Source organism: Protopterus annectens, chromosome 13.part0, assembly GCF_019279795.1.
Source record: "Protopterus annectens isolate FY-2018-M chromosome 13.part0, PAN1.0, whole genome shotgun sequence".
Taxonomy (NCBI): Eukaryota; Metazoa; Chordata; order Ceratodontiformes; family Protopteridae; genus Protopterus; species Protopterus annectens.
This window is the reverse complement of record NC_056747.1, coordinates 124,037,872-124,057,354: the sequence shown is the minus strand read 5'-3', so window position 1 is coordinate 124,057,354 and position 19,483 is coordinate 124,037,872. Positions and strand designations below refer to the sequence as shown.

General features: G+C 40.9%; 1 protein-coding gene across 1 annotated transcript in view; it reads right to left on the bottom strand.

Annotated features, from left to right (window-relative positions):
• The window catches only part of CTNS (cystinosin, lysosomal cystine transporter), a 391,269-nt gene that overhangs the window by 298,764 nt on the left and 73,022 nt on the right, over positions 1 to 19,483 (bottom strand). Inside the window, exon 2 of the mRNA XM_044090703.1 lies at positions 2,587 to 2,668. Within this exon, the coding sequence (XP_043946638.1) occupies positions 2,587 to 2,647 (61 nt within the window). The 5' untranslated portion in view covers positions 2,648 to 2,668. The remainder of the gene's footprint in view (positions 1 to 2,586; positions 2,669 to 19,483) is intronic.

Here is a 19,483-nt window from a genome sequence, read left to right as displayed (position 1 = left end):
GACTGTAGCCCCAAAGGACAATTTCTCTAAAGGAGAGTCAGTATTTAAGGACTTCTTCTTAAGAGCCGTAATCCAAAAGTGATTTCCTTTGGGAGGAGTAAGCCAATGGATCTTCATCTGAATCTGATTCCTCAGCAGAAGAGCCAGGCTCCCTAGATCTCTTAGGTGTAGAAGACCAAGGGGGAGCAGGAACAGAAACCCCCTGCTGCAATCTGAAAGCCTTCCAAGCATTAAAGAAGCCTTGAGCTCCTTTTGAGGATCCTTGGAAGTGGGAGAAACATGTTTAGTCTTCTGTCTGTGCTTAAGGAAGATGTCAGTTTTAACCAACCTTGGCAGCACTGAACCCTGCCTAGACTCGAATCAGGGTACCAGGAACCTCCTCCCTAACCCAGATCTGGGGAATGCCCCCAGGCCCCCCGGATATAATCAGCCATGGCTCCTCCTCGTCTGCTGTGGACATCTGCAAAGCCTTGGAGGATGTGTGAGAAACCAGTTCCATGCCGGCCTCTGTCAAGTTCACAGCACAGAGAACTGACATCAGTACCGGGCATTCTTCAGGGTGATCACCCACTTCAAGAGAGATGTGCTGTGGAGGCTGGTCAGCAGCAGTATCAGATCTAGACTTCTTGGCCTTTTTCTTAAGTGGCAGCTGCACCTTTGGACTGACTGATTTGTTCATGGAACCCTGGGCCAATAACTTAAAACGCTAGTTCTCAAGATAAATGGAAAGTGAAAACAGATAACTGTGAAGTGTCTTTGACATAAATACCTGAAAAATATAGCACTGAGTGTGTTTGTGACAAACACCTAGACAAAACAAACTTGTTGTGACAATCCTTATGAGGAATCTGCCTCCACACTGATATTTCCCTTTCTTGGAGGACAAACTCTCAAAATACAACGTAAAGGAAAAGAAAAATAACCCCAATGGGGTAATTATCTGAAACAAGCTCAGTATAACCTCTTAAAGAGGTTTGGTAACTGAACAGATGAAGATGACATGACTGCCCTTGGGTTCACGGAGGTTGAAAGGACTACACCAGAAGAAGCTGGAGAGGTAACCGAGTGGTCTGAGGAAGGACTGCTGGCCACTACAAAGTCACCCACCATTGGCTTAGGTAAGGACTGAGCCCATGGAGCCATATGTGTGAACTTGTTACTCTTTGGTTTGGATGTTAGTTGTGACATTTTGCAGGCACTTTAATCTTTATTGGCATCAGCTGGGTTTAAGTATGAAGTATAGCTAAACTATCCTATTATGCTGTGCTGACAAGGTCAATAAACAGGCAGAAACATGCATGTCCACAGCTTGTGGAATCTGGCTTTATTGGCCTGAATGTAACCATAAAGACTTAAAAAGCAAAAAAAGTCATGGACATTCAAATGCCATGTAGCTGAAACATGATGTCCTTAAAAGGGTCATTTGCATATATCCCATGGCCCTCCACTGCAGGAGGTTTAAGGTATCACACAGTAAAGATTAACTTGGCTGTTTTTTCTTGCAAATGCACATTAAGCTCATGTGCACCTCCTGTAAGCAGGAATTGTGAATCTCAAAAGAATGTCACAGGGTAGGAGGGGTTTAGGGCACACTCCCTTGGTGGCACTAGTGCTCTCCATCTCTTTACTGTCCACAGATGTGGAGACATGGGATGCAGTAAACCAGGGAGGGAGGCTAAGGCAAGTTCAGTAGAGCCAATGAATGAGAAAATGAGCTGGTGGCAGCTGATGGTTAGCTGCAGGACTTCTTTTCTGCATTTTCAGGACATACCTATAAATATTTATTTATTGGTTATAAAAGGGGAGTTTCAGTTGCCCAACGTTATTACCAGTTAAAGAGTGGCAACGTGAACTGTAATGGCTTTAAAAGCTATTAACACACCTAGTGCTGTCAAACAAATGGCAGCTAGAAGCAAACTGCATTTCTAACCAGACATCTTTAAAAGTTATTAAAGTCTGCACTGTCGCACCTTTCTCTTCTGTGTGTCACCATGAAGCATCTTAACTACTTCTAAAGCTCTTAGTTGGTTTCCAGTGTAGTTTGTTGTTGCTGCTGTCAGCACGGTGGTGCGAGCCTCACTAACAACAAGGGTTTGAAGTATGGAACTCGTTATAACAAGCTTGATATGGCTAGGCTCATGCAACATAACTGGCTATAACAATGTCTGTTTCTAGATTTCAGAGCACAGTAAACAAGTTCCATCTATTAGACAAGACTTAGGTATGATATCCTATTTCTTTCTACCAAATACAGATCTTCATGCTGCTAGACAGGCTACTGACATCTATTAAACCTCAGTTTCCAACCTCTAGGTAACTCAATGTTATGAAGCACCTTTCTTTTGTTACACGAATATTGTTGTATGAGTCACTATATAACCTGTGCATAGTATGTGAGGCAAGCAAGAATGTGAGGCAGTAGATCAGGGGAGATGACCACACTGAAATCAGCAGGAATTACTAATGAACTAGTATTGCCAGTTTATAATGTTCTGTTGCAAAAATGAGTGGCAGCTTCACTTTCAGCATGGATAACCAAGCAGTTACTATTTCAGGGCAGTGGTGCAGGCCCCATATTATACTTACCACAGCTGCCTAGCAGGCTGACTAACCCACAAACACGGAGAAGTAGGTACTTCCCCAGCATAGTTCTTCAATGTCACGGCACCTAAAAAGAAAGAAAAGAGAACAAATAATGACAGTTTCCAACCAGACTTTTTAAAAACAACCTAAATGAAAGTTAAATGCAAGTCATTTTGCTCTGAATCACACTGCAGATGTGTGCATCAGTTAATCAACTTCTCAGTTTAATCAATTTTACGTTAATCACAGCAAGAGTCTGAAATCAAATCTACAAAAAAGAAAAAAATAAATAAATAAATAAACGTGGGGGGAGGGCAAACATCAGTGTATTTGCAAATAAATATCCGGTCCCACTGGCTTAAGAACAAGAAAGCCATTCGGCAAAGCAGAAGTGTGTTCTGTCCTGCTGTTATGGTGTTCACTGATAAGATTACTGAAATAGAGATTCGTGGAAGTTCGGCCATTCTAGCAGAAGTCGGGTTGGCACAAGCTTGCAAAATTAATTGGAACCATTTTCTCCCCTGCAACCACTGCTGAGCAGCAAGTGTTTTGGGAATGCTTTGTGCCCATGGCAGATCATTCACATGCCAGAATGAGGAAACCAATAGTGTGTGTTAAAAATCAAACGTCTCCTAATGCTGACTGCTCTTAATAGGCACTGGTAAATCTCCCAAATATTTGGTGCCCACAAACTGGCAAGATCCACAATAAATGCATAAAAGATATTTGCTTGTGTCTTTCGGCTTTTTCCCGGTTAGGGGTCGCCGCAGCGGAACTCCAGTCCGCTAATGACTGGCAGTAGAGTTTTACATGCTGGCTTGCCGGGCCTAACGCACAACCTTCAACAAAGGAACGCCTGTTCACGCATGTCGCCACACAGAAGACGCTCTAACTGAGAATCGAACGGGCAACATCTAACTGTGAGGCGACAACGCTACCGCAGCACCACCACCGCAAATACATAAAATATATTACCCTTCTAGTATTATCATTGCTGGAGCCTTCCTGTGTCCTGACAGAGTGCTCCTCAAACTATCTGGAGATATACAGAGCTGAGTATATTTTTCTGGCACTTTAGAGTTGTGTACTGGTAATTGTTGTTTGACTAATTTTATATCATTGCTGGCTGACTTCAGAGTTGTGCACTGTTATTTTTGCTTCACTGTATAGTTTTTCAGATCTCTGCTGAAGGTGTTAGTTTTCCCATACCCACCATTTGGAGGCTTTTGCAGTTGCCCTCCCCCACTGTAGATTTGATCTGGGACACTCCCCCCAGTCCCATCTCTTTACCTCATTCTACCTAACAGACTCCTTCTGCACTTGTTTTTAGTCATTACTAATTTAATTGCATTTTTTAAACTGTTTGGTCTAACATTATTACATACTCAAGTGTGCTAGCGTGCACTGCATCTGAATTGTTTTTACTGTTGTTTTCGCTACTTTTCTCTCTCTCTCTATATATATATATATAAATATATATATATATATATATATATATATATATATATATATATATATATATATACATACATGTATATTAAAAAAAATTACTTTTCCTGTAACTAGTGTAGTCCAGATTCAGATTTGCTGTATCCAGGACTGTATGTAAGCTTCTGAGCCCCCCCAAGCTTTCTGTGTTGGAGGGAAGCTTTCTAGCTTATTAGTGGGAGCGGTAAGCACTAAGTAACCTATATACTATATAAGGAGTGGTTCTGGCCCAGAAATTGTAGTTATTGGCCATTTGGGTAATTTTTCCATATCTCTCAACTTTCTGATTTAAAAGCCCGCATTTGCACTTGTATCCCCCCTTTCCTGTAACTAGTTTAGTCCAGATACAAATTCTTAGTTTTAGCATTTGAATTTGCTTATTCATGGCCAGCACTTGTTCAGAACTTGTAAGCACTAAATAACCTACTAATTTACTACAGCCCTCAACCTTCCTCATTACATAGAGGAAAACAGTTTTGGTACTTACTTTCCTCACTTGCTTAGAGAAAAACAGCTCTTGTACTCACTTTCCTCACTTATCTAAAGGAAAATAGTTTTTTATTCAGGCATGTCCAAGGGTCAGCTCCCAGTGTTTTCTCCTGTCTATCTGATGAATCTGGGCATCTTGGGGCAATGTAGAAATTGCCTCATGTACACAGACAACCCTCTCCTCCTACCACCCAACACTACTACCTGCAAGAGATGCACTTATCTAGCCAAACTGGAGGTAAAGCTCTCCTCCAATCAAGACTGAGCTTGACAGTCAAGAGGAGAAGGTAAACACTTGCACCACACCACACTCATCACATAGACTAAATCTACACCACCAAAATCCACACATAGAAACACAAAAATATTTGCGGAGGCTCTCAATAATAATCTACTCAAGCAACAGAGACCTCCAAAGCAGAAATGCAAGCAACCTCCACCCCCCAACACAACCCAAATGACACATAGCCCACAGACTCAGTGTGCCACTCAACCACAGCCAATAAGTCAAAACAACGTACCCAACACACTAGTCATAGTTGACTCTATAGTCAGGCACACTGATGTCCCACTCACCAGGCTAAACAAAGAGAAGGTTACTGTCAGCTGCCTGTCGGGTGCCCGGATCCGCCACATGACCCACACACTCAGGTCACTCCACAACAAGTACAAGTATGACTCTGTCATTGTCCATGCTGGTGTGAACGACCAGAGATGTACCTTCCTGGACTATATGAAAAGAGACATGGAAGAGCTCTCCGATCTTGTAGCCCAGGCAGGTATGACCCTAGCCCTGAGGAGCATTCTGCCATCACCAAGAATGATGTCGCAGTACAAGGACAAAATGATTGACTTCAACAATTGGCTAAGCTTCTGGTGCCATTCTAAAGAGATCCAGTATCTGTCTGCCTGGGATGACATGGTCGACAGACCACGATGCTTTGCCAGAGATGGCCTGCACCTGTCACCCCTGGGATTCCGGATACTGGCTAAGGTTCTTGCCGCCCCTACAGTGCCTTTTTTAGGCAAGGTTCAAATGACAAATTCACCACCATAACAGGAACAGGCAAGCAAAAACTGAGGGTGATGCTACTCAATGCTAGAAGTCTAAATCTTAAAATGCACTCACTCGAGGTACTCCTTAAAATGGAGAACATCGATATCTGTGCAGTGACTAAGACCTGGTTCAAGGCTCCAGAGAGCATACCAGGCTATAACTCATACTACACTTTTCGGCCATGTAACCTGGACCGGAACACCAAAGGCGGAGGTGTGTCCATATTCATTAAGGATATCCACACCTCCAGGCTAGTTGCACAGCATAATGCAGCCGAGGTTATCCAAGTGCAACTGACTCTGGGCAAAACTGCAATCCAAATTGCAGCTTGCTATAGATCACCCACCATGCCCCAGGATTCCCACTCCTCTTTTCTTGATGTACTGGAAAATATTAGGTTTCAACCAAACACCCTAATAATGGGCAATTTCAATTACCCCACCATTAACTGGGAAAACTACTCATGTACCAACTCCTTCGCTCAACGCTTTCTGGAATTCATAAACTCCAGTGCTCTGGATCAACTTATCCACACCCTCACCAGGGGCAACAATATCCTAGATCTAGTCATTACCAACATTAGTGACCGGTGTTCCACACCTGACGTCAACGCCTCACTGGTCCGATCTAACCTAATTACCCTAGATATCCACATCCTGCCCCCACCCCCATTAAGGAAACCATGGTAAAAAATTTCTCCAAAGCCAACTTCATGCTTCTCAAGACAAAAGTGGGGAACTTCATGACACCCATGCAGATGGACAATACAGTTACGACTACTGAATCCTACACAACTGCACTTTATAAGCACTTAAATGAGTGCATGGATCATGCTATCCCAAACAGAACCAAGTCGCTATCCTCACAAAAAGGAAGCCAATCTGGTGGTCCCTGCCATAAACAAACTGTACAACAGAAGGAAGAAACTGTTGCAAAAGAAAGTAAAATCCCATGAGTGGAGAAGCTCCCTGGCCAGCCTCAGTAAGAAGCTGTGATCCCTGATAAAATCCTCCAAAGTTTGTTATGAAAGCAAAATTGCCACTGATTCTAAAGACAACCACAAAGCATTCTATAGCTATGTCAAGAATCTCAGTGGCAACACTCAGATCTGCTCTGAGTTATAGCACAATGGCACCAAGTATACAGAACCAACTGATATTGCCAACATCCTGGCAGATAGGTTCAGTGCTAACTTTACCCCCCTATCACCCCCTAAAGAGCCCATCTCTATACCAGAAGAATGCAAAGTTCCTGTAATCACGGCTGCACAGGTAAAAACCACACTCTCCAAAGCCAAGAACACAGTATCCATGGGACCAGACAACATCCCAGGCTGCGTTCTACACGAACTACAGAACGAACTGGCACCCCACCTAAGTACCATGTTCAGTCATAGCCTCACCTCAGGCTTTGTGCCTGCTGAATGGTGCACAGCGATCGTTATCACACTCCACAAGGGGGGAGCCACCATGGACCCAGGGAACTACCGCCCCATTAGCCTGAATAGCCTGGTCTGCAAGGCCATGGAACTTATAAATAAAGACATTGGTAATCTCCAAACTCTGGACCCCACCCAGTTCGGGTTTGTAAAAGGCAGATCATGTCTCCTAAACCTGATAGACTTCTTTGAAGCAGTCACCAAAGCCGTAGACAAGGGTAAGGTGGTTCACACAGCCTATCTAGATCTTGCCAAGGCTTTGGACACCATCCCCCACTCTGGAATTATAGATAAACTCACTAAACTAAGTATAAATCTCTATGTCACAAGATGGGTTGCCAACTGGCTCACTGACAGAACCCACACTGTGAAAGTAGCAGACTCCAAATCCGACTTCAGACCAGTGACAAGTGGAGTACCACAGGGTTCAGTCCTGGGTCCTCTCCTGTTTGGTATTTACTTCTCTGAAGTACAGGCTAACACAGAAGGTCTTTGGCTAATGAAATTCGCAGATGACTGCAAACTAGGAGCCATAATCAAAACTTCTAACGATGTGGACATCCTACAAAAGGGCCTCACTGAGACAGATGCCTGGTGTCAAAGCCATGGCCTCAAGCTCAACGCCAAAAAGTGCATTGTCATCCCCTTTGGTAAAAACTCTGTACCCATGAACTACAACATAGGCAGTAGTATACTTAACACCGAAAGTGTGATAAGAGACCTTGGGACAGAGGTGGACAGTAGTCTCTCCTTTGATAATCACATCGCCACAGTAGTCAGGAAATCCTTCTATGTGGCACACATCATCACAAAAGGTTTCTCATCCAGAAAAAGAGGTCATTGTTCCCCTCTACTCATCACTCATTAGACCCATTATAGAGTATAACACCCCTTTTGGTATGTACCTCACAAGACATCTACAACAACTGGAAAGGCTGCAGAAATACCTCACAAAGAGGATTACCGGCCTCAAACAGATGCCCTACACAGACTGTCTCAAAAAAACTCCAGCTTTACTCCGTCGCATATCGCCTACTCTGAGGTGATCTCTGCCTAACATACAAAGCTATGTCAAACCCAGAGCTGTTGGATATGCTCCACTTAAAGAAATCCCAATCCCTCCAAGCTACATGCTCTAGGGACCTAAACCTTGTCACCACAATAAACAGAACATGCCGGAGGGATAGATTCAAGTCCCAGAGACTTCCCATACTCTGGAATAAACTACCTAGCTATATCAAACAAAGTTCCTCATTAGCACTCTTCAAGAAAAATCTTGATGATTGGATGGGAAATTCACCCCGGGTATCACCTTTGTGACTCTGCTCGACAATGGCACAGGAAAATAATTTTCTTGGGTGGCAAAAGCCAGGGTACCTTTTTGGCTGGGCTTGTATAGGCCCCAGGGCCGATAGCCAAGTACCTACCTATGAACCTATAAACTACTCCCAACCCTAGTCAATGTCTTCTTTCCAAGTCACGGTGTTTTTCTTTCAAATATACAGTTCATTCTTTGGAATGAAAGTCAGTTTTGGACTAGATGCAAGGCAATAAGCATTCCCCTGGTCTGGAACACATACAACACCTCTCCTGCCCAGTGATGGAGATCTGCATATTTTATTCTGCCTCAGATGATGGCTTGACCACTTTTCTATTGAAATCATCAGTGGCACCAACTTCCACCTCAAACTACTGAGCTCTTCCTTGGGTATTTTTATGAACAACGTCACTTTTTCCATAAAACATGGTAAACACAACAGAAGGTCTCAAAGCCTTTTTAATTTGCGGCATCAAATATGTCCTCTGGTGTGTGTGGAAGACCCTTCATGACAGCTTTTCAGCTGCAACTTTTAAGTATTCCAATTCACCACACAAAATATTTCACCCTCTCAACATAAGTATAATCTATACTACAGAACCAGGAATTTGTCCCTTTGTTAATCCAACCACTTCCACAAATAAGACAGATGCAACATCCTTTTACACTTTTTGTTTTTATCACTCCACACTCTCTCGCTCTGTGTATTATGCTTATATATATATATATATATATATATATATATATATATATATATATATATATATAAACTCTCTAAACAAACACACTTTAAGAAAACATAGAAATTACAATGAAAAATTGTCAGAATAAAGGCTAAGCAGCTTGGTTTCTACCTTTTAAAGGACACCCTATCCAAACATTTTCATCTCAGTGCCAAATATTACCTTGGAACTACCTGTACCCTAATGCATGCCTCACATTCATAACAAGTTCTTGTCACTCATGGATTTCAAAATGGTCAAAGAGCAATGAGGAAGTGCTTTTTCATAGCTCTCAGTCTCTCCTGACTTCTGTTTAGGTTGTTTATTTTTCACAATGTTTTAGCAATTTCTCTAATTTAATACAACTGTGACTAATATTACTAACATTTGTGGTTACTTTTTCAACTTCCATCCATCCTCATAGCAACTTACAGCTGTTTTATTTTTTTCATTATTCCACAAGTTTCAGCAAACCTTCATTAGCATGGTAAGCAAAACTGCTGAGTATTTAGAATCTCAAAGCACAAAGACAAAACTTTCTTAAATTTGAACACTACAGCAAAACTAACTTCAGAAAAAAGAAAGAAATGTTATCTATTAAAGTGTCTACACATCCAAGAACATTACAGCCATTACAGTTGACTATGGAGAAAATATTTGCATAAACGAGTAATGTAAATGCCACCTTAGCTGATTGTCTTTCTAGACAAGAACTTCAAGGCTGCAATATTTCTGTCGCTACTTCCAAAACTGACTTTCATTCAAAAAAACAAAATGCATCTTTGGAAGATATTTTTGTTTGTTTTTTGTGCTCTTCATATGAACGTGGGTGTGGGGGTCTGAAGAGCGTGAGGATGAGTGGAGCATCAGCTTGGAGAATTGAACTTTTTTTTTTTGTACAGATGTGTGCACTATCGTAACTGTTTAGATATATATATTTTAACAGGGGAGACAAACACAGGAGATTAACTTGCAAAACTTCAAAAGAATAGTTGAAATTAAGTTACTTTATGGCTCAGTCATAAACAAAAGATGTTATCTCTCAGTTTCAGTGCTGTAACAAATGCAATGTCTAGAACTAAAAATTTTTTTGTATGGTCTTGGAAGTGTTTTTTGTTTTATGATTTTCAGGATCTGCAAACATCTGAGGAAACACCTTAGTTTATATATTTTCACAGATGCTAAATACTGCCAGCTGCGTCAGTGGGGTTTTCACCTGGGATAGTGAGATAACAAGAAATGATGTAATTCTGCAAGTAACCCAGCAGTAATATTTGGGATATTAATTTAAGAACTCAGAGAGACTGAGCATTTTGTATTTGACCTGACAAGAACATCCACTCACCTCATCTGCTTGCTCTGAAAGCAAGTTAACTAGGGTACAGTAATTTCTTGGTTTACTATGGGAAGGCTGAAGGAGATTCCGTTGAATCCACTGTACTGAAGTCTGGAGGACGAATGGTGACAATGTCGAACCCAACATTGTCGAAGTACAAATCTTGCCCCCATCTCGACCCATGTTAAAGCCCATTCCAAGGTCAGAATCTAATTGTATTTCGACAATGTCGGAATTCAACATTGTCACTTTTGTTGACATGGGTTGGTGATTCCATCATTCGACGGAATCCAGATCTACCTTGCCATAGTAAACCTAATTTCTCTTAGATACAGTCAGGAATATAGTGAAGTATAGCTTAGATGTTTTCTTTACTTATTTGAGACTGTCCTGCAATGCTGTTTTAAATATTTCCTGTGCTTTGAACTCTGATGTAACTGTGATTATTTACTGAGTATTTTCTTATTTTATTGTTATTAAATATATTTAAACCTTTCATTGTGGCCGATATTTGTGAGACATATTTAAGTTCTGAGAGTACTTGCATACTTATTTGGTGACACGGTGGGCCACTCCTAATATCCTTGCTCTTGGTCAAACTACCATTTGGATTAATAGCAACATTATGCAGGAAGATTGGACACCCTTTGTTAAGGGCCTTAAAGTAGCCGATAAGGACGTGGCTGGTGGCAGTAATAACTACCTTATAGTCTGGCCAAAAGGGGGCATAGCTAGTAAACCTGTGCCAGCCTTTCCCAGGTGTGTATGTGTTTGTATATAAATCAAATCTCAAAGAGTGTGCTACTGGGAAGGACACAAAGCACTGGTTGGACAGACAGGGAGCTGGATGTCTTGTCTTGGCTTGGCCACTCAGCTGAGATCTCAGCTCTATAGCTGTGCCAGTGGGGAGTCTTAATGGGGATCTGGAGAAAGAGGAAGAAACCAACCCCAGACTGACTGTGGTCTCTGTGTGCTCTTAATGGAAATTGCATTTTACTTTGTGTGTACTTGTTAGTTTCACAATGTACGTCCCCCACTGGTGCTAGTGGTGAGGATTGAGGCTCCTTGATTACAGTTGCCAGTGATGGGCATCACAAGAATATCCTGCAGTTAATGCCAGACATCAACGCACTGAGCAATCAATATGTTGCTGTGGGGTCTGATTTGTGAGCGGTTTAACACCAAGCTAGTCACTTAAGGCACTGCTCCTTCCACTGTCCAACATCAAGCAAGTTACTTAAGGCACTGCTCCTGCCGCTGTCCAACACCAAGCAAGTAACTTAAGGCACTGTTCCTGCCGCTGTCCAACACCAAGCAAGTCACTTAAGGCACTGCTCCTGCCACTGTCCAACACCAAGCAAGTCACTTAAGGCACTGCTCCTGCCGCTGTCCAACACCAAGCAAGTCACTTAAGGCACTGCTCCTGCCGCTGTCCAACACCAAGCAAGTCACTTAAGGCACTGCTCCTGCTGCTGTCCAACACCAAGCAAGTCACTTAAGGCACTGCTCCTGCCGCTGTCCAACACCAAGCAAGTAACTTAGGCACTGCTCCTGGGTTGTCCTTGAAAAGAGACTTACCTGGCTAATAAGTGAGGTGACCAGCAACTGCTCTGCTGTATTTATCTGATAAATCCAAGGCATCTGCTGATCTCTGCAAAACTTAAGTAGAATTTTTCACCGTATATTACACTTTTGAACTGCATTTTTACCATACTACTGCTTATTTGAACTGTTTTTTTTTTCTGAAATTGTGGCACTTTGTCTGCTGTAGTACAGACTAGATTCAGACCTGGCTGAATCTAGTTCCGTTTGTATACCTTGAGCACTAAACCAAGCCATCTTAGGTTGGGAGAGAGTGTTCCTCTTCTCCCAAGTGACAGCAGTGTGCAGTTAGAATTCATCTGATTGAAGGTTCCTGAAACAGGGCTCATTTTGAACTTTTTTATTGGTAAATTTGTTTAACTCAGTAAGCTCTCATTTGCTATATAAGCACTGCATTTGTACAGGTTTGCACTTGTTTGCACATCTCACACTGCCAAGCAGCGATGGGCACCATTGGCGGTTATAGATGCACACATTTCTGCCGGCAAATTTTCCCTTACTACTCTGCTAGTGTTCCATCGGTGAGTTCTTGCAATTGTCCCTCACTGATAGGTGGTACATTCAGTGAAGCTCCTGAGGTACAAACACAGATCCTACCCACTAGCCTCTCATATTTTTGTCCACTTCTCCTGTCCTCTACTTTACCTGATCCTTCCTGTCCTCTCCCTGTTTTCTGACCACATCAGCTTACCTAGCATTATGGATGGACAATTTCCCAGTTTCTCCAGCCAGCCTGGTTGACATGGGCATCCTGAGGTAATGGAGCAATTGCCTCATGTACACTGACAACCCACTTCTTCTAGTACACACAAATTCATTATGCGAGAGATGCATCTATATCAAGAACCTAGAATCCAAGCTCTCTCGCTCACCAGTCAGTTCATCTAATAATAAGCGGGTTGTAAGCATGCACACCTCACCTTCTGGACCTACCAAACCAACACCACATAAACCTACATATGCGGAAACCCTTACAAGAAGCTTACCTAATCATCAGAGACCTCCCAAACACAAACACAAGCACAATTCACATTATAAATCCTCTGCAAAACATAGTACACAAAATATATCACACAATAGTGCATCACCAGTCAAGCCCCCATGGCATAACACAAAAGCAAACACCTTAGTCATACGCGACTCAATTGTGAGACACACAGATGTCCCTCTCACCAGGTTGGATAAGGAAAAAGTCACATTCAGCTGTCGGTCAGCTGTCAGGATCCACCACATCATACACGCACTCAAGTCTCTCAACAAAAGGCACTGTTATGACTCCGTCATAGTCCATGTTGGTGCGAATGACTTGAGACATACCTCACTGGACTATATGAAGAGAGACATGACTGAGATCTCTGATTGTGTGTCTCAGGTAGGTATGTCCCTAGCCTTAAGAAGCATTCTACCTTCGCCTGGGATGATACGTCAATACAAACAAAGAATGACCGACTTCAACAATTGGCTTAGTTTCTGGGGCCATTCAAAGGGAATCCAGTATCTGTTAGCCTAGGATGACATGGTCGGCAGACCTCGATGCTCTGCCAGAGATGGTCGTATCAGTCACCCCTGGGATTTCTGTTACTGGCTAAGGCTCTTGCCACCCCCATAGTGCCTTTTTCTAGGCAATGTCACAAGAACAAAATTCACATTGTAAATGTACACTTTAAAAACAACTTCAAGGTAATGCTGCTAAATGCTAGGAGTCTAAACCAGAAATTGCACTCACTGGAAGCAGTTCTCACCTTGGAAGATGCTGACATTTGTGCAGTCACTGAGACCTGGTTTAAGGCTATGGAGAACACCCCAGCTATACCTGGTAACATTTCCTTCCACACATTCAAACCACAAACTGAAGGCATGAGAACTACAGGAGGTGGTGTATCAATATTCATCAAAGATTAATTAAAGATAAAAATACCTCTAGATTGGTTAAATAGCACGATTACCTTGAATTACTTCAGGGGCAAGTGACTGTAGGTAAGACCCCTCTTCAGGTCACTGCCAGCTATAGGACCCCCCCCCCCCTCCATGAATCAGGGCATCCAATCAGGCTACTTGGATCTACTAGAATCAATCAAGATACAAATCAAACACCCTGGTTTTGAGTGACTTTAATTACCCGTCCATTGACTGGGTAAATTGTAAGTGTTCTAACTCACTTGCCCAAAGGTTCCTGGACTTAGTTAACTCCAATGCCCTGGACCAGCTGGATGACACACTCACAAGGGGCTCAAACATCCTGGATCTGGTGCTCACCAACATGGTGGAATGCTGCACCACCCCCAGTGTGTGGCCATCCCTGGTGAGATCTGAACACAAATCAGTCCCTGTAGAAGTAACTATAACACCCCCCCCCCTTAGCAACAGCTAGACTAAAAAAAAAAACTTCTCCAAGGCAACCTCTTACGTGACAGCATTAATAGCTTCATAGCCTCTCCTCTCACTGATGGAACAGACACCTATGCAGTCATACACCAATGCTTTATATGAGCAGCTCTACAACTGTACTGACTCTGCAGTACCTGATAGTACCAAAGCAACATTTTCAAGGAAAAACAAACCTGCTTGGTAGACAACTGCCATTCCATACCCGATAGAACCAAAGCACGGACAAAGAACTGCCAATAGGCTATACAATAGGAGAAAGAAATTGCTGTCTACGAGTAGGAAAAAACAGTTTCAAAACTGGAAACACTCCCTCCTCAACTTAAACAAGCAAATAAGACTCCTAGTGAAGTCCTCCAAAGCTAACTAGGAGTCCAAATTAGATTCCCTAACTAAGGATAACCACAAGTCATTCTTTAGTTACATCTGTAACCTCAAAGATAAGGCCCAGACATTCCCTCCTTAACTTAAACAAGCTAATAAGACTCCTAGTGAAGTCCTACAAAGCTAACTGCGAGTCCAAATTAGCTTTCCTAATTAAGGATAAACACAAGTCGTTCTTTAGTTACATCCGTAACCTCAAAGATAAGGCCCAGATTTGTGCTGAACTCAGTTAATGGCACTACAACTACTGAACTTGTGGATATAGCAAACCTGCTGGCTAACAGGTTCAGTGAAAACTTCACTCCCCTGTCCCCGCCACATATACCTCAAAGCATTCCTAACACCTGTCCCCCACCTAGTATCTCGGAGGAGCAGGTCTTAAATACCCTCTCCAAGGCCAATGACTGGTGCCAAAGCCATCGTCTTAAACTTAATACAAAAAAAAAAAAAAAAAAAAAAAAATCATCACCCCGTTTAGCAAGGGTGTTCCTGCAAAACACCACATTAATAGCAATACCTTAAGTACCTAATTCAGTGGTGAGAGACCAGGGCACACAGGTCGACAGCAACCTTAACTTCAATCACCATGTCTCCACAGTGGTAAGAAGGGCATTTTATATTGTTCATCTCATAAGTAAGGGCATTGCCTACAGAAAAAAAAAGTGTTGTAACCCCACTGTACTCTTCCCTCATCAGGCCAATAATAGAGTACAATGCTCCCTAAACACCTGCAGCAATTGGAAATAATATATATGACTAGGATGATTTTTTTATATATGACTTTTTATACATGTTTTTATACATTTTTACATATATTTTCCATATATTTATATGTCTAAGAAGTTTTAGTTTAGACCTAATTGATTGTGAGATTTGATTGGTTGGGCTGTGTGACTTCAACTACTTAGTGCGTGTTCTTGGATTTTACTTTTTAACACTGATAAAGGATTTTATCCGAACGCTTTGTTCAATAAAGGTTTCAGATAACATTGCTGAGTCCTCCTTTTTCTTTGGTGCTTTTGACTTTTGGATTTGTACTCAGCTTTGCCACATTTTTTATCCTGTTTTGTTTTGAGCAATTGGAAAGACCACAAAGGTACCTTACAAAGAAAATTCAGGGCTTTCAAGATCTGTCTTATGTGGAAAGGCTGAAATCATTGCCACTTTACTCTGTGTCATACAGACTGCTCAGAAGCAACCTGTGCCTTGCATACAGAGCAATCTCTGACCCAGCTTTAATGGAAATGCTGCACAGTCGCAAGTCAAATGTCACACAGGTGACTCGCTCAAAGGACCTTAACCTGGTATGTAACATCAACAGAACTTGCTGCAGAGACATATTTGTCTCCCAGAGGTCATTTCACCTTTGGAACAAGCTTCCTATTCATGTTAAACAAAGTCCCTCGTTGGCCCTATTAAAGTGTAATTTGGACGACTGGATGGGTAAGGGTAACTTGGAAATTTACCTTTGGGGTTCCATCTGTGTCCCTCTTGGACATGGGCAATAGGTGCTTATTTTAGTGTCTGCTTGAACCAGATACCCTTAGGAACATTGGTTAAACTTGGCTAGACTTGTAAGGGCCCTGGGGCCAGTAGCCTAGTAACCTCCTATGAGAAAACAAACAGAATAAATGAAAATATAAATTTATGTAAGAAAAAATATTTGTCTTTATGCTCTTTCTAGCCAAACCAAGCTTTTCTTAAACAGCTGAAAATATAAAAATAGCTAATTATAAAGAAGCAAAGCTCAGGCCTCATACCACCCCTGGAAAGGTGTTAATTACACATTAACATAGACCATGACAAGCATTATTGCTTGCTTAACTGTTCTGTTTTAACCTCCCAGTAATCGTTTCGTCCTTCTACTTTTTTCCTTTTCATATTACAAAAATATGGTTCTATAGTGTTTACATATTTCTGATACATCACAACATTGAAACTGTATAGAACTTTTGAAATTGTATAAAACTTTTAGTGTTTCTTAAAAATAAAAAAAAATGGAAAATATCTGAAAACATTATATGAACAAAACATTTAAAAGGGGTCTGCTTTTGCAATACTGACAACTGCTTAAGTTACAAATTAACATTTACAAAATATAAATGCTCTTAACTTGTTTTTTCCATATCTTCTACCTAGATGTTCAACACAGACTCTTTACGACTACTACCTTAATGTAAGCAATGCTTACATCTTGGATTAAAGTTTCACATACCAAAACCTTTTTTTTTTGAATCTGCAAAAAACATTTTGGGTTGCATCACAAAATAATTTGGAATGCTATATACCTTTGGGACAGATCACCCAAGTTATAGTGCTATAGCCAGCAAAATAAACAAAGGTTTATATACACTTTTATAAGTTTGAGAGCTTTCAACATTTTTAGACATCTTTATTAAATTCAAACATTCTGAGCTGTGACACAAATTCACGTACATTAACAGAAAAGAAAGCAAACTTCCTGGACAAGGGCAGTCATCACTAAACGCAATCTTGGGTATTGACTAGTACTTCTACGGTATTACATTGGGTTGAAACAGTTAGGCTTAAAATGACCTCCGGGTCGACAGCCTAGTAATCTCCTATGAGGCTATGATTACTGTTGTTGTGCATTATGTTTCCTTTAACAAGTTTTACTCACTCCAACATTTCATAAGGTGCTCAGTTCCCATCTTCCATTAAATCTCACTCCTACTCCCAAGAATTTTTCTCCATGTGTTTCTCCCAATATTCCATTTATTTCTATGAGATGTGCTCATTCACTTTTCCAAAGATCCCACCTCCAATTCTTATACTTCCTTTACCATATTCAATAATTCCATTACAGTTGGTTTAGATTTTGGATTTCCATTTTCTAGTAACTGCTTTTTTAGTTGTCCATGACATTAAAGTTAGTAAGGTCTTACTATGCCTAGGCAGTTCACATCCTATACCCAGCTCAAAAAGAAAAGTTACTACGATTTACTCACTCAACATTTGTCACAGTACTCTATAGAATTTTTAAATTCAGCCAATTGTTGTACCCCCAAAAAGGCATACTCCGTTTCCTTTCTTCTCCTTCACATCTCCAATATTTACTATCTCGGAGGAAAAATCCACAGGAGTTTACTTGTGGCAGAAAAACAAATACAGAAACAATTCCTTACAAGATCCTAAACCATCAGGAATTTGTGTTACACGTAGGGGCCCTACACATTTCTTACCATTGCTCCTTTGTAATTTGCCTTCCTATTCTTTTCTCAATATTTTCACACCTTGTTTGATAGATTATTATACTTAGCATTTAGTTTAACTCTTGCCATCTTCCCCTCCAAACTAAATTCTTTCAGCTCTTTTATCTGTTAACCATACCTTCTTCAGCTGATAAAAATATGCCTAACCAATAAGCAAGACTAACGAACTGTAAAGAACTAAACATTCTCACGGCTTGTATTTTACTATCAAAAAAAAGTCAAGAGCTTCCAGTTTCTAAATATTTATATTATCTTCTGTTCAGTCTCTTTGCAAATATCTTTAGGTACTACAATAGAATAATTTTTATCCATTCATCTAAATATTTATATGTCCCCATAAGTATGGGAATTGTTTAGGCAATTCATGAGTTGGTGCATAGTTTACCACTAAAGGTTTTATCTATGTTTAGTGGGAGGATGGCATAATGGTTAAGGTTTTTACCTTACAGAGCCAAGGTGCGGGGTTTGATTCTCACATGGGGTAACTGGCTAGGCTTAAAATGACCCACAAGGGCAGTTAGCCTAGTACTAATCTACGAACCTATGAACCTATATCCTGACAGATGAATTGAGCAAGGAAATGGTCTCAAAATGATGTACATCATCAAAATGTCTCTCTTTGGAAATATTAAGTACAAATAAAGCTAACTTTTCTTGATAGTTCTATCCTCTAATTTATGAATCCCTTATTTTCTTTGTTAATAGCTCTAAATGTAATGCATATAAGAGGGGGGGGAGAGGACATCCTTGCCTAATTCATCAGTTTAAATGCAGGAGGCATGTTATCTTATTTTTTTTTTTCAAACTTTCATATAACCCTTTAATAACTCGATTATTCTATAAATAAATAAATATTGCCCTACTCAAAATCCTAGACGACCCTACTGAATGATTTCAGTACATCAAAACCCATTCATTCCTGTAAATCATTACTGTTTTAATGAAAACATTTGTCTGTTCTACATAAAAGTATATTAATTCACATCTATCAATCTTGGTAATGCCTTTGCCAGTCTCATAGCCAGTAGAAAAACACTCGATCATGGTTTAAAATCAGAATGGGTCTATAGGACTTTACCAAACACCTTTTTAACAAAGGCCCAGCAGAGCTCCAACATATTACAGACATTTTTAAATATACACTCAGAAATATACTTGAAAAGATTAAATATACACATTCCATGGGACCGCATGACTAAATAGCATGACAGAGCCTCGTTAATCTATGTATGTCTACAAACACAAACTTATGTTTTAAGTCAATCAGAAATCCTCATGTGAGCTTGCAAAGGTCTAATTCCACAGAAGACCACAAAGAAACCTTCATGGACATGTGGAAAGTAGAAAACTTGAAGATTAAGCATTCCTATATATATATATATATATATATATATATATGTTTGTGTCTTTCGGTTTTTCCCGGTTAGGGGTTGCCACAGCGGAACTTC